This window comes from Ylistrum balloti, unplaced genomic scaffold (assembly GCF_031769215.1).
Source record: "Ylistrum balloti isolate Yb309-2 unplaced genomic scaffold, AGI_CSIRO_Ybal_v1 Utg371222, whole genome shotgun sequence".
Classification (NCBI taxonomy): domain Eukaryota; kingdom Metazoa; phylum Mollusca; class Bivalvia; order Pectinida; family Pectinidae; genus Ylistrum; species Ylistrum balloti.
The window spans coordinates 155,864-173,045 of NW_026782662.1; the positions used below are offsets into that span (position 1 = coordinate 155,864).

At 37.1% G+C, this 17,182-nt stretch overlaps 1 protein-coding gene across 1 annotated transcript; it reads left to right on the top strand.

The window, feature by feature from the left end:
• The first annotated feature begins 60 nt into the window (after positions 1 to 60).
• Positions 61 to 13,936, top strand: LOC132561513 (uncharacterized protein C19orf44 homolog). Its single transcript, XM_060226212.1, has 9 exons — positions 61 to 94; positions 1,083 to 1,229; positions 1,719 to 2,400; positions 2,779 to 2,927; positions 5,157 to 5,433; positions 6,504 to 7,170; positions 7,546 to 7,745; positions 8,043 to 8,206; positions 12,830 to 13,936. Exons 2-9 carry the CDS (start codon positions 1,128 to 1,130, stop codon positions 12,905 to 12,907), a joined length of 2,319 nt encoding a protein of 772 aa, XP_060082195.1. The 5' UTR covers positions 61 to 94; positions 1,083 to 1,127; the 3' UTR covers positions 12,908 to 13,936.
• Positions 13,937 to 17,182: the final 3,246 nt, after the last annotated feature.

Genomic DNA, 17,182 nt, shown 5'->3' on the forward strand with positions numbered 1-17,182 from the left:
ATTCTTTCCATGAATGAAGATTTCTGGAGAAACGATATCGCACGGAAATAATCTACATATATTTGGAATGTTAACTGTATCTATTTGACAACAGGTAAAAATCAATGCATTTAATGGAACTTAATGTTCAGGCACAACGATGCCCAGACATGTTATTGTGACAATGTAGTTAGCCTATATCGTAAATGCTGCAGACAGAGAAACTTATATACTGTGTGTATTCAACATATATTTCCATGTGCTCGGCATCTACGTATTTAATTATTTAACATATTCTTTTGACTATGTACAACACACTAAATTTTATTGACAATACAGTAGTAAATGTACAATCACAGGAATCGGACGTTCTGTATGTGAAGTATAGCTGTCCCAAAAATATGTCATGAAACGTACAAAAAATTCCTGTATTCCAGTATGGCATCAATTTCTGTATGATGCATTTTAATATGATCAGTATAATATAGAGATTATACTACTAGAAAAGCAGGAATCATATACAATGTATTCCTGTGGACTGTGCTACAGCTGAACTTCAAAGGTATTTACCATTCGGATAAGCATATTAATGTGCTTATATAAGATAAGTACTATAGTGATGCACAGTAGACATATAACTTAAGGTCAACAATGCACAATCATTCATTGAATGCATGATATTTACAACTCTAGAAATTAGGAAGTAAAGAAATGGTGTAGGTATGCATGAACAACTATTACATATCTGGTTGAATTGGTTGAAAGGTGAAAAATGATTAAATGAAAAGTTAGGATATATTAAAATTTACATACCAAGTCATATATTTGAACCAATGAAGCATAAGCAGATTTTTGAGGATGACCTTAAATCTTTTTGATGTATGTTGCTATTTTATCTCTGGATAGGAATATATTAAACATGTTTGAACTGCTGTAAGACTATAATTGTTGTGTGCTTTCAGTGTATGAGTTGTAGTCTGCATGCAAGATACTACATACCTTGATACCTATTGTTGGATGAAAAGTGTTTGGTAAAAACAAACCTGTTTTTTGTCTACTTATAATGTTTGTTGTTAAGTCTTTTGTACAAACTCCCTTCTCAGATTTCTCCACTTGCCTATGGTGACTGTTCCACTTGGTGATTGACAATGAAGAGATCTACAACATCCACCAATGCTTTGCTACAGAAGGTTTCATCACAGCTAAAGGGAGACATAATCAGGAAGCCAACAGAAGAAGATGATCTTGAAGTAAGATAAAATAAAATAGATGTTCAAGCATTCATATTAAATGATATACATGTATATTGATTCTGGTGTGCCATTCCAGTTAAATGTAAACTTTGAATTTACTCTATTTACATTCCTTTGTACCTAAGTGAAAATGGCCATGTGTGAGTGGACTGTTTGATGTGTTATGTTTCATGTATTGTTGAAAATCTTCAAAAAATAAAAAATTATAAAAAAAAAAACAAACTTTGAATTCATAAACCAGGCATTGTTTTTCTTCAATGATGAATGTATTTTTCTGTTCAATATTCACTTATACATATAGTCATATATAGTATGATTGCTCACCAGGCAACCTTTATACATGCCAGCACATTTTTTGTTCTAACCCTCTGTGCTTGATCATTGGTGCCTGTCATTATCTTGAACATCTTACGGTGAAAGGTGACATGTTGATCGACTTTATGAAATGATAACAACTGACATTGTGTATTTTCTGTATGTGATCAGGCGTATATCAAGGGTCTTACACAGAAGACTGCACAACATAAGAAATCAGTAAACTTTGAAGACATAGGAGACATATCCATTTCTAGTGAGTTGGATACCAATTCATCTACCCACAGACAAAAAGCAGCTCCCTCTGTCGGAAGCAAATTTCTGAAAAAGAAAACTGGACAAAATTCTGCACCAGCTCCTCAGTCAAAATTTTTAAAGAAACCTCAGTCATCAGCAGCTAGTCCTGTGCCAACAGTTTCTTCTCAGTCTCGTCCTGGCACTTCCAGGGGGCCCCTACAGCAACAAGCTAAAAGTCCAGCATATGGACAGCCGAGAGGAAGCTCACAGAAATCCTCTTCATTAGACAAGGCTGCTGCTCTTACTCAAAAAATTGCTGGAAGGCAGACTTTTGCCAATAACAAAAATGTTTTTACCCTGGAAACAGACAGTGAAGAAACATTTTCTACTCCAAGAGCTGCCAACCCTACACCAAGTTCAAAGCAAAACACACGAGTGCTCAGTCCGAGCCCTAGATCTATGTCTTCTGACAGTGTCAAAATAGGAAGAGATGGTGGTAAATTCATGAAGAAGAAGCAACCTGCTGCACAAGAAAAACCTGTACCACATAAAGCAGAGTCAAGTGGTAGAAAGAGCCCTGTTCCAAAACAGACAGGGGCTGGTAAAAAATCATCAGGTATATACTTACGTTTCTAAATAATTTCACTTGTCCAATTACATTCTTAATTCAAGCAGATTAAACAAACATATTATTTTTTATTAAAATCTGTAAGACCCATGTAACTAAATATATTTTACTGAACTTAACGAGGTAGTGTTTATTTGAAGTAATTTATATCACCATTCAAATACCATTTGTTATAAAGACATGTCAGTATTGATTTGTTAAATCTGGTGCATGTTTATCTTTAGTCTTGGGATTAAATACGGTAGTGATATTTGTGTGTATTATAGTTTGTTTACAGTCCTATTGTAGTTGAGAAGTAATGGTTCTTTTTGTGGATGATTAAAGAATCATTTGGCAGTCTTATAAAATGTAAAATTTATTTTTCAGGATCTCCATTTCTTCTTAAAAGTTCCCAGAGGTATTCTACTGATGTTGTATTGTCATCTGAGGAGGAGAGTCTGGCCGAGTTTATTACAGGGTTGGATGCTGACTCCTCTGAAGATGGTAGAATCAAAGAATACATGAAAAGGATCAAAGTAAGTTATCGTCTTAGTTTTTATGAAAAATGACAATTAAAAAAAAAAAGAAAAAAAGAAAGAAGAAAGAAAGATGAACACTTGAAGTTACAAACATTAATTTGTAAAAAATTTTTGTCTGCCAGATTAATTCACGTCATGTTAGTACATGCATTAATCGGTTGAGATACAATCGTAGCTGCTGGTAGAATTTCAAAAATTACAGTTCCCTAGATACATAATGGGTCTGTAAGTCTTTCATATCTAACCTATTATATCAGCACCTATTTATGTATACAATATGGAAACAGGAATTTTTGTTTTGTTTAGTTTGTTATAGTCACACCCATTGAGGAATTGAATTATATCAGTTTGAACAAATAATTTTAGGGTTTTCATTGTATTTTCTATCCTCTCCGTTTTGAGGTGAAGTTAAATCAATATTTGACGTGTGTTGGGTTTAAATACTAATTCTGCTTTTCAAATCAAAAAGATAGTATTGTTAATTATTTTTAGCCATTTACACATGAATGATGGCAAACAAATTGGGTGTTTGTTCTCAGTACAAAGTGATGATTTTATAACAGATTAATTACATGAATAAGCCTCAGTAGTGCTGTAGATGAAAGAGTTGTTCCTCTTCAATTAGTCATTTATGATGAGGCAACTACAGAACTGCTGTTTCTTTTTTTTTTTTTTTTAAGTAAATTAGTTTAAGTTTATTCCTTACATAACCTTTGACATTTGTTTTTTTTTGTGTCAGATATCAATATTAATTCAATAGATGTAGTAAAATCTTTTTGTGTAGTATAACACCAGTGACTTTCAGCATTCATAAAATCTTAGTGTTTGTAATAAACCTGTGTATAATCTAAGTCAGTCTCCAGCTTGGGACATTATATCTTCACTAACGATACAGTAAAACTTCTCTGAGTATTCACTTCAAAGAAGAGCCTTTTTCATACTACATAAATGTACATTTATTAATAACTTGTCAGGAATCCATGACATTTTATGTGAAAGTCTGGTAGAGGGCTGTACTTCAAACAATTCTCAAGGTTAAGGTCACTGTCACTGTTGAAATGTTATATTGAAAATTTTGGATATTTCTTATCAATTTCTTAGGGATCTGCAAGTGAAGGTGTAATATTCAGATCTGATTCTAAAGAAGTATGAAGTGTATTAGGGGAGATTTTTTAAATGTGTGAAGATAGCCTTATCGACCTGTTGACTTTGTCATTGAGTTCTTCTGGTATATAAATATATGTACATACATGTACATTGTGTACATATGTTTGTACAATTCATATCCATGTATGTGTTTTCATTGTGATCCAGGTGTTCATATCACATTATTAGACAATTCGCCACAATGATATGTTGAGAAAATTCCAGCTGTCTATCAGTACAACTTCAAAACATCCTTTTAACCCCACAGCCCGAAAGGGTGTGGGTATTGCGATCACGCATGGCATCCGTCTGTCCGTCCATCTGTCTGTCTGTCCATCAGTCCACAACTGCATACCGCATATTATCTCAAAAACTACATCACTGGTCATCACCATTTTCACTGGGGATGTTGGGCCTATGGACCTACACAACCCTATTGTTTTTCGTCGCTGCCCGATATCCAATATGATAGTTACGGGCGCCATCTTGAATTTGCATTCCGCTCCTTATCTCAAGAACGACAATACCGGTGGTCACCATTTTCACTGAGGATGTTGGGCCTATTGATCTATACAACCCTATTGTTTTTCGTTGCCGCCCGATAACCAATATGGCGGTTACGGCCGCCATCTTGAATTTGCATTCCTTGTCATTCTTGAGATAACTTTCCACTCACCCCAACCACACATTTCCAACTTTATAATAAGACTGTGGGGTATTGCCCGCGTTTGTGGAGCTATTTTTTGGAGGTGTCATGGTGGTGTAATAGTTAGGTAATCTTGAATTTCGTGGCTAGGAGATTTGGTACTGTAGATTGTGAGTTTGAGGCTCGGAAAATGAACAAGTCAAAAAAATGTCTTCCTTTGTTACTTGTTAAAAATATCAAACTCAGGTACAATTACAACAGGTAATTCAAATCTGGAACTGTCTGATCAACAATAATACTGTATATGATGCATTGTGTTAATTGAGGTGTTATTTGATTTATATATTTATATATATATATATATATATATATAAGTATTATTTGGTGACAGTTAAATCTACTCCTGACTGATTGAGACATTTTTGTCTTGACAGCCCAATGAAAAGCTCAAAACGAGGGTTCCATCACCACCTCCCAGGAGGAGCCCTTCTCCAGATGCCAAACCTCCCACTGCTGTCCGAAGAACTCCCTCGCCACAGAACCAGCGCAGGTCTCCTTCCCCAAAATTCAGCCGTAGGTCACCATCCCCTGTGTTCCGAAGGTCAAGGTCATCTGATGATTCTGTACTTTCTGATTCTCTTCAAAGTGAAGTTATTGAAGAGAAAGATGAAAGTGATGCACAAAGCATCAGTTCAGAGGATGGATTTAAATGTAAGTTATCAATTGATGTAGTTGTATATTTAATGTAAAGACATGCATTTCCAGTGAACAAATAAAAAAAGTCGTTGTAGACAGCACCAGATAACACCTTACGCAGATTACCAGTGGAATTTAATTGTTGATATGTTTCGGCATACTATGTATGCCGTCCTCGGAATGTATTGCTCAACACTTCTTGGTATTGGACTTGGTATTCCTTTTTGGAAACTGCCATAGGGAGACTGCTGAACTTGTCGAACTGGAGTGCCAGACATTAGATCTCATTTTCTTTGTATTAAATAAACAAAGTGTCAAGGTCCTTTGGGAGCTGATGGGAAGGATTTTGTAGAGAAATATTGGTAAAGATGTAAAATCCTCATATTCTCTCAAATGTAGTTGTACCAAATGTGATCTGCAGCAGCAATTAGTGATGGGGAAAAGGAACAGAGGGTTTGGGGAAAGAAACAGAGGGTATGGGGAAAAGGAACAGAGGGTATGGGGAAAGGGAACAGAGGGTATGGGGAAAGAAACAGAGGGTATGGGGAAAAGAAACAGAAGGTATGGGAAAGAAACAGAGGGTCTTCTTGAGGAAAGAGGGGTGAGATCGGTTAGGAGGAGTATAAATTTGATTTTAAGTGAAGTGCTTTTCATCTGATCTATGTAACTGTGAGTCATCTGAGGAACTAGGAAATCAACTGTTTTGTGAAAAGGTGTTGGCTTTCATTATATTGAGAGAATGATCACACAATTGTTGATATAACTATTAACAGGAAGTTTTAAACATTTTCGTTTTTGTTTATCTGCTTTACAAGATGGACAAGGGTTGTTTTGCTAAAAAATAAGAGATAATTTATAAAGGACCCTATTTCACTTTCTGACAGACCCTTACCAAACTCTTCGAGGCTCCTATCAATGTTTACCGATTAAGGCCTGAAATGTTACTTTTAAAATGTTGACAAATTGATTCGTTTATATGAATGAAAGTGGTCCTGCTGAAATGGCTTTCAGTGAATTTGCAAGAATTTCTTCCATTTACAATCATCGTTTACCCTGAAATATTCTTTCTTTGTCTTTGTTTCCAGTTAATCTCATGGATGCCAATTCATTTGAGCCTGTAGTTTTTGAAACAAAGTCACGAAAAGCAACCAAGTCTCCTGTTCAGAGGAAGTCGACTAAATCTCCTGTGGAAAGGAAATCCAGGGAGACAGCAAAAACTACCAGGAAACAACAAAAAGAAGCCTCCAAAAAACCAAAGAAAGAGAAGAAAAAAAGTGATCTCTTTAGCTCATTTGGGCTGCACACAGTAGAGGAGTTGTTGGGGGCTGGGGAAGTGTCAGAGAGTCGTGATATCAGTGAGGAGATAAGGACAGAATCTTCACATTCAGAGATTCATACAGAAAAAGATGAACCGTTTGTGTTTGGACAAAGAGCAAAACCAGAGCCAGAATCAGTAACAGAGATAATCTCTGAGATTAAAACTAGGGAATATAGTACACAAAAGAAAGACTCCTATTCAGAGGACTTTGAACCTAGTATTTCTGAAAGGATTGGTATGAGTTCAAAATCTCACCGATTAAAGTCTGGTTCGGAGATCCGGACACGATACAGTAGTGATGGCACTGCAGATGACTACACTGAGGAATTCGCTAGTGATACAGAGTCTATAGCCACTATATCTAGAACCTCCGCAGGGCCGCCATCAGAGATGACCATTAGCGACAGCTATACGGACCGGTCAGAATCATATAGGTACAACGTTTTATTCAAAATCACATCGGTGTAAAAATTGTCATACAATCATTGTTGTTATTTCAGATTAATCATTTGTTGGTATTTACATGAGAAATCCTCACAAACAATTTTTTAAAATAGATTTCTTATGAGTTTAGAGCAATTTCTGACGTTCATATGACAGTCATAGCAATAACATAACAATCAAGATGATTGGTTTGCTTCAAGGATATTTTGTGTTGATTTCTTTAAATTGATTGATTTTTTAAAATTTCATAATTCATTACGAGAGATCACCAATAATTTTAAATTACTTAATATATCCTAATGTGCTTTAGAAATGTATGGAAATTTAGATTGGACATGTCTATATTTAATGTGTCCTGTTTCCAGTTATACCCCAGAGGTAAGGAAGTCAAGGACAGGACGTGTAAAAGTGAAGAGTGTAGAGGTCCAAACAGCTGAGCCAGGTTTGACATATTCCTGGGACACCCGCTACTCGGGTATGGCTGTACCAGGACCAGCCCTAGGGATGGGTTTCGTTGATCCCACCCCAATAGCTACACATGTTGTCAGTCCAGAGACGCTGGAAAGTAAGTAACAAGCATGTAGACTAAGATCTCCTTCTTTCAAGAATTGGAAGATTTATAGGTTGCTTTTACAATATATATCTATTACATCGAAGTCACCAATTGGGGCCATTACTGGTGTAGATATACTTAGGTAAAAACTTTTCAGTGATATTTCAACATGTCTGCCACGTCAAAATGTCAAAAAATATTGTAGTTAATGTCAGAATTGGCTTTCTGTGATAATATCTAAACTGAGAAAAAATCTTATCCATAAGAAATAAATTACACAGAGTGTTTATTTTTTTTTTTTGTCTTCAGCAATGACAGCTTACAGTCCAAGTATGATAGCCCTGCATGACATGTTACGTCAGCAGCTAGAACTGACCAGGGATTTCCTCAAGTCACAGAGGTATATGTACCAGTGTATGATGTCCAGTGTAGACCAACGCCATACCTACACCACACTGGAGGATACCAAACAGGTAAGATACACTTAAACCACACTGGAGGACACCAAACAGGTAAGATACACTTACACCACACTGGAGGACACCAAACAGGTAAGGTACACTTACACCACACTGGAGGACACCACACAGGTAAGATATACTTACACCACACTGGAGGACACCAAACAGGTAAGATATACTTACACCACACTGGAGGACACCACACAGGTAAGATACACTTAAACCACACTGGAGGACACCACACAGGTAAGGTACACTTACACCACACTGGAGGACACCAAACAGGTAAGATATACTTACACCACACTGGAGGACACCAAACAGGTAAGATATGCTTACACCACACTGGAGGACACCACACAGGTAAGATATACTTACACCACACTGGAGGACACCAAACAGGTAAGATACACCTACACCACACTGGAGGACACCAAACAGGTAAGATATACTTACACCACACACACAGGTAGAAATCTTCCTCACATACACAGGACATCAGCCTTTGATTACATAAGAGACGTTAATCTCATGTCACATGGGGAAAGGGGTGGGAAAGGGCACCACTAACCTCACATCACAATGGATGGGCAACACCATCCTCACATCATATGACAGGGCACCACCAACCCCATATTTCACAGGACACCAACCTTACATCACATGGGGAGCACCACCAACCTCAAATCACATCAGATAGAAACTTCCTCATATCACACAAGACACCTTCTTGACACACATGAGGACACATCTCTCACATCACATAAGACGATGCCTATTTATAGATATTCTTATATCACAATAAACAAGAGGACACCTTTCTTACACAGGAAAAAACAACCTCTGACCACACAGGTCATAACAGGTCACAACACACAGGATGACACAGGCCTCACAAAACACAGGAGGGTGCAAGCCTCATAACAAACAAAGGGACTTAGTTTCACAAAACACAGGTGGGTTAAAAACTCATAACACACAGGATGACACAGGCCTCACAAAACACAAGAGAGTGCAAGCCTCTTAACACACAGGAGGACACAAACCTCAAAACACAGGACAACACAAAAAAGCCTCACAACCCACAGGATGACACAGGCCTCACAAAACACAGGAGGGTGCAAGCCTCATAACACACAGGAGGACACAGGCCTCACAAAACACAGGAAGGTGCAAGCCTCATAACACACAGGAGGACAAACCTCATAACACACAGAACAACACAAAAAAGCCTTACAACACACAGGATGACACAGGCCTCACAAAACACAGAAGGGTGCAAGCCTCATAACACACAGGAGGACACAGGCCTCACAAAACACAGGAGGGTGCAAGCCTCATAACACACAGGAGGACAAACCTCATAACACACAGAACAACACAAAAAAGCCTTACAACACACAGGACGACACAGGAATCATAGCACACAGCAGGAAACAAGCCTTATACTAGCAATAAGTACATTTGAGCAGCATATACAATGCACAAAATTATACCTATTTCACACTTATAAGTAAGAAATGTGAGCCAAGCAGGAGACCAATCAGATTAACTTGCCACAGAGCACCAACTGTGACAAAAGGACAAATAAAGACATTCAATTTCATTGTTTGGATGAGTGGTGCTAATTAACCTGTGAGATAGCATGGTATAAAATGAAGGCATGTTCGGCTAACAGGTAAGCAGATTGATTGGTAGCTAGGGTAATTTATACAGTCATGGTTTTTGTAAACTAATCAAATCAAATTACAAAATGATTACCTTCATGCAATACTAGAATGTGATCAATTCTAGTTTGTCATCTTGTGCAAATTAATATCGGGAGTACTGCATGCTTAATTAAGATGGGGTATTGATTTTCAGCACATTAAAGGCAGTATCATATTAGATAAAATAAGATATTGAAAGCTATATTGTTTTGAATTTTTATATTCAATTCAAAATTAATTACTTGAGCCTTATCATGTTGTATTACCGGTCTATCTTCAGTTTCATTACACTCTCAAATTCTGCACTATTATGTAATAACTCTTTAATATCAAGAAAATCATTATAATGTTTGGCTAAGCTTTCCTGTCACTAGTTAGTTATGGGATCATGGACTTTATCAAAAATACCTTGCATATATCCTGTTTACAAAGTATTAACACAATCCAAACCACCAAGCAATAATTGCTTGTATTTGCACAAGTGCATTAGCATTAAGATATAGCACATTTGTTCCAATGGTTCTGTTTTGTAAACCAATGTTACAGGTAATGAATGAATGGAGATCATTACATTATCAGTTTTTCAGTGTGGACCATACATTATCAGTGTGGACCATACATTGTCAGTGAGGACCATACATTATCAGTGTAGACCATACATTGTCAGTTAGGACCATACATTATCAGTGTGGACCATACATTATCAGTGTGGAACATACATTATCAGTGTGGACCATACATTATCAGTGTGGACCATACATTTTCAGTGAGGACCATACATCATCAGTGTGGACCATACATTATCGGTGTAGACCATACATTATCAGTGAGGACCATACGTTATCAGTGTAGACCATACATTATCAGTGTGGACCATACATTATCAGTATGGACCATACATTATCAGTGTGGACCATACATTATCAGTATGGACCATACATTATCAGTGTGGACCATACATTATCGGTGTGGACCATACATTATCAGTGTAGACCATACATTATCATTGAGGACCATACATTATCAGTATGGACCATACATTATCAGTATGGACCATACATTATCAGTGTGGACCATACATTATCAGTGAAGACCTTACATTATCAGTGAGGACCATACATTATCAGTGTGGACCATACATTATCAGTGTGGACCATACATTATCAGTGTAGACCATACATTGTCAGTTTGGACCATACATTATCAGTGTAGACCATACATTGTCAGTTTGGACCATATATTATCAGTGATGACATACATTATCAGTGTGGGCCATATATTATCAGTGATGACATACATTATCAGTGTGGATCATACATTATCAGTGTGGAACATACATTATCAGTGTGGACCATACATTGTCAGTTAGGACCATACATTATCAGTATGGACCATACATTATCAGTGATGACATACATATCAGTGTGGACCATACATTATCAGTGTGGAACATACATTATCAGTGAGGACCATACATTATCAGTGTAGACCATATATTATCAGTGTAGATCATACATTATCAGTGTGGACCATACATTATCATTGTGGACCATACATTATCAGTGTGGACCATACATTATCAGTGTGAACCATACATTATCAGTGAGGACCATACATTATCAGTGTAGACCATATATTATCAGTGTAGATCATACATTATCAGTGAGGACCATACATTATCAGTGTTGACCATACATTGTCTGTGTGGACCATACATTATCTGTGCGGAACATTGTGTTGTTACTCTTGCATTGACACCATTACTTCCTGTCTTACTTAAATAATATTTCAAGTGATATTTTTTTTAAATATAAAAAGCTGTTTAAATGAATTATTTTGATTTGTTGTAACAAACAAGTTTATTGCTTTTATATCCATTAAAGTGGGAAACTATTTCTGGATGGAGCAATTATTGTGGTGTGCAGCATCAGGTACATTTAAGCAAAATGTTAACGTCAGAAATACAATAATAGAGTAGGCCTAACAAACTCTTGAAGTGTCAACAATCTCAATTTTAAAAAAAAGTGTTATAGGATATATAGAATACATTACATTGTCCTTAAATATAAGCTGCATTTTGGCTCAGACAGAAAGACAAAAGTGACTTGCCAAAGGCTTGGAAATTTTGTCTTCCTTTACCCTCACAAAATGCAGCTTATATTTTAAGACACTGACCAAGTAATTTCATATCATTTTGTTTGCTTAGCTGTCAATATCTGCAAATAGTGTGACTATAACTACTTTCCAGTGTTAATACCTTATCCCTGCCTTAGGTTTTGGTCATCATCAATATTGCATATATTTTTGTAAGGAAGGCTCCAGGCCCCACTTGTATAAAACATCTCAACTTGAGATTTCCTCAAGTCGAGATTTTCCTCTGCTGATATCTCCTCAAAAACAGCTTGTATAAAATTTCCTCAAGGAACAGGAGGAAGTCCTCGGCTAGGATGTCCTGAAATTCCTTGAGGAATTTTCATACAAGATATTTTCAAGGAGATATTAGCAGAGGAAAATCTCGACTTGAGGAAATCTCAAGCTGAGATGTTTTATACAAGTGGGGCCAGGTTATCAGGTGGCGTTTTAAGCATAAGTTGATAATTTGAAGGATTTGAGTCTTATTTTTGATATGTGTAACTTTAATCTTATTTCATTAAATTATCTAATGAGTTAAGTAATTAATATTATATCATCTCATGGACATACTCAGAACATCTCTTGTGGGAGTGTTCGACATGCCTTTCCCTCTCCCCACATCATAATTTGTGTCCTGTTGACTTATTTCATTGTTAAGCATTTTTCTGTTTACACCTTATCTTCTATTTAATTTCAAGGGCAGTACAAAGGCCTGCTTCTAGGAGAAAGAAAATAATTGAATTTCAAAATAGAAACTCTCTATTATATAAACTCTATGTCATTTTTGTTGTAGTATATACGCAAGCATAGAAGAAAGCGACTTTCCTTTAAAGAAGCCTTGAGAATGGTAGACGCAGAGATGGAGAGATAGTAATTTTTCCTTTAAAGACGCCCCGAGAATGGTAGAAGCAGACATGGAGAGATAGCCGTTTTCCTTTAAAGAGCCCTGATGGTACTGAGAATGACGTACATGGAGAGGGAGAGATCGCTGTTTTCCTTTAAAGAAGCCCAGAGAATGATGGACATGAAGAGGGAGAGATAGCCATTTTCCGTTATAGAAGCTCTGAGAATGGTGGACATGGAGAGGGAGAGATAGCCGTTTTCCGTTATAGAAGCCCTGGGAATGGTGGACATGGAGAGGGAGAGATAGTAATTTTACTTAGGATGCCTTTGTGTAGATCACAGGAAAGCCTGAACAATAGATTCAAATTAGTTTAAATGTCACATGTAAAAGGTACAATTGTTAGAATCTTCAAAACATGTCAGCTCTCCCACCCTTACTTCCAGTCTACTGTCACCCATACTTTAGGATGTATGTCAAATAAACCACTTACTGTCCTGCTAAACTGTCAAAGTAGTACTTTTGTGCATGTTGACAATTTATCATATTTGTTATTAAATCAAGTTATGAGGAGCACAAACCACTGCTAAAAGTATATGATTGGGAACCTGTTAGAACACAGAGAAAGTGAGCCCGCCGAGTGTAACATTTAATGTGTTGAGAATATATGAACAGTAATTCAGTTTAATGCAAATTGTACCAAAACTACCAAGTTCCTGTGGTGAGCAACAAGACAGTTATCATCTGTAGAAAATAAGACACGGACAAGACAGTTGTTGTAAATAAGACACATGGGCACAGGAGAGTTTAGAACTGGAAGCAGGCAGACTCGCAGGGGAAAGAGAGTTTATTAGTGGAAGCAAATAAGATACACAATAACAACGCATTTTATAAGTGTTAGTTAAAAATGACTAGACTGTTTAGAAGTGGTTATAAGTTAGGATAAACAGCCGGTTTGTTGGTCATCCCATCAGCAGTATAAGCTACAACAGGAGTTGAGAATGCTTATTGTCAATCCTGTCTCTCTCACTGTATGATTTCCTTGTTGTGTGTTGTATTGATAGTCTTGTCTTTTTTATGAAATATTTAACTTAGGTTACCAGTGTATGGCTGTGTATATCTGTGATATCTTTTATGATTAGATTGAAGTCAAATGTTAATAAAAACATATATTTTCATACAGAATGTGTCCCTTTTTTTTTAAAGTAACTTATATGAATGCTGACATATATATATATTGTGACGTGTGTGTGTATTTTCAATATATATACACACATATATATCTATTCTAAGTATATTGAGAAACTTGGATATGAATTACGGTATGTAATGGAGAGACACAAATCCGATCTCTGAGATCGTGGAAAACTTGCTAGTCTCAGTGGTGCTTAAATTCACGGTAAATTCATGAGATACTTTGTGTGACATGACCTTGAACAGAGATAAAGGATACTAACTGCTGAGCGCATCATCCTGTAAGAACATTAAGCCTGTCTCTCTTACTTTATGGCGTCTTTAAATTAACTGCACGTTTGGCGTTGCAAAAGGTCATAGATTACAAAATGCAGACCAAGGAAAGGCATATGGGGGCGACTAATGACTGGTATGAAGCACTGCAAGTTTGAAATTAGAATGATTTGTGGTGAAAAATGATGTTTTCTTAATTCATGACCAGATTCATCAGAAATATGTCCACAAAATTTCAGGAAACGTATATGCAAAAGACAACAGAACAGATAATAAATAGCAAAGGAACCTGAAATGTACAGGATTTCTATGTCTGTTCAGGCTTATTGTATGTACATGTAGTGTCACTAGCTGAACACCGATATCACCCGGTCTGTCAGTGTGTATACCACAGGGACTAGAATTACTGGATGTTGCTTCCGGATGTACTGATTGTTTGTCAATATATTGAAATAAAATGCTGCATCAAAGTCGATGTTTGTGATAAAAATAAAGAATTTTCAGTTTTTATTATATTATCAGTGTGTGAAAGAGTCTTGGAATTTTGACTGTTGTGATACAAGTACTAAGATGTACAATGGATTCAGTGTTGTAAAATTCTCAGTACTGATTGTCCCAGAGAACAGTTCTATAGTGTACATCAGTGATGTGGTACAGTTCTATAGTGTACATCAGTGTTGTGGTACAGTTCTATAGTGTACATCAGTGTTTTGGTACAGTTCTATAGTGTACATCAGTGTTTTGGTACCTGTCAGTACTGATTGTCCCAGAGAACAGTTCTATAGTGTACATCAGTGTTGTGGTACCTGTCAGTACTTATTGTCACAGAGAACAGTTCTATAGTGTACATCAGTGTTGTGGTACCTGTCACTACTGATTGTCCCAGAGAACAGTTCTATAGTGTACATCAGTGTTGTGGTACAGTTCTCTAGTGTACATCAGTGTTGTGGTACCTGTCAGTACTGATTGTCCCAGAGAACAGTTCTATAGTGTACATCAGTGTTGTGGTACCTGTCAGTACTGATTGTCCCAGAGAACAGTTGTGGTACCAGTCACACTGATTGTCCCAGAGTACAGTTCTATTATGTACATCAGTGTTTTGGTACCTGTCAGTACTGATTGTCCCAGAGAACAGTTCTATAGTGTACATCAGTGATGTGGTACAGTTCTCTAGTGTACATCAGTGTTGTGGTACCTGTCGCCTACTGATTGTCCCAGAGAACAGTTCTATAGTGTACATATGTTGTGGTACAGTTCTATAGTGTACATCAGTGTTGTGGTACCTGTCCCAGTACAGTTCTATAGTGTACCCAGTACTGAACAGTTCTATAGTGTACATCAGTGTTGTGGTACCTGTCAGTACTGATTGTCCCAGTTAACAGTTCTATAGTGTACATCAGTGTTGTGGTACCTGTCACTACTGATAGTCCCAGAGAACAGTTCTATAGTGTACATCAGTGTTTTGATACCTGTCAGTACTGATTGTCCCAGAGAACAGTTTTATAGTGTACATCAGTGTTGTGGTACAGTTCTATAGTGTACATCAGTGTTGTGGTGTTCCCAGAGAACAGTTCTATAGTGTACATATGTTGTGGTACAGTTCTATAGTGTACATCAGTGTTGTGGTACCTGTCAGTACTGTTTGTCCCAGAGAACAGTTCTATAGTGTACATCGGTGTTGTGGTACCTGTCAGTACTGATTGTCCCAGAGAACAGTTCTATAGTGTACATCAATGTTGTGGTACAGTTCTATAGTGTACATCAGTGTTGTGGTACCTGTCAGTACTGTTTGTCCCAGAGAACAGTTCTATAGTGTACATCAGTGTTGTGGTACCTGTCAGTACTGATTGTCCCAGAGAACAGTTCTATAGTGTACATCAGTGTTGTGGTACCTGTCAGTACTGATTGTCCCAGTTAACAGTTCTATAGTGTACATCAGTGTTGTGGTACCTGTCAGTACTGATTGTCCCAGAGAACAGTTCTATAGTGTACATCAGTGTTGTGGTACAGTTCTATAGTGTACATCAGTGTTGTGGTACCTGTCACTACTGATAGTCCCAGAGAACAGTTCTATAGTGTACATCAGTGTTGTGGTACAGTTCTATAGTGTACATCAGTGTTCATCAGTCCCAGAGAACAGTTCTATAGTGTGCATTAGTGTACATCAGTGTTGTGATAAAGTTCTATTTTGTACATCAGTGTTGTGGTACCTGTCAGTACTGATTGTCCCAGAGAACTGTTCTATAGTGTACATCAGTGTTCTGGTACAGTTCTATTATGTACATCAGTGTTTTGGTACCTGTCAGTACTGATTGTCCCAGAGAACAGTTCTATAGTGTACATCAGAACAGTTCTATAGTGTACATCAGTGTTGTGGTACAGTTCTATAGTGTACATCAGTGTTGTGGTACCTGTCAGTACTGATTGTCCCAGAGAACAGTTCTATAGTGTACATCAGTGTTGTGGTACAGTTCTATAGTGTACATCAGTGTTGTGGTACCTGTCAGTACTGATTGTCCCAGAGAACAGTTCTATAGTGTACATCAGTGTTGTGGTACCTGTCAGTACTGATTGTCCCAGAGAACAGTTCTATAGTGTACATCAGTGTTGTGATAAAGTTCTATTTTGTACATCAGTGTTGTGGTACCTGTCAGTACTGATTGTCCCAGAGAACAGTTCTATAGTGTACATCAGTGTTGTGATACCTGTCTCTACTGATAGTCCCAGAGAACAGTTCTACAGTGTATATCAGTGTTGTGGTACAGTTTTATAGTGTACATCAGTGTTGTGGTACAGTTCTATAGTGTACATCAGTGTTGTGATACAGTTCTATAGTGT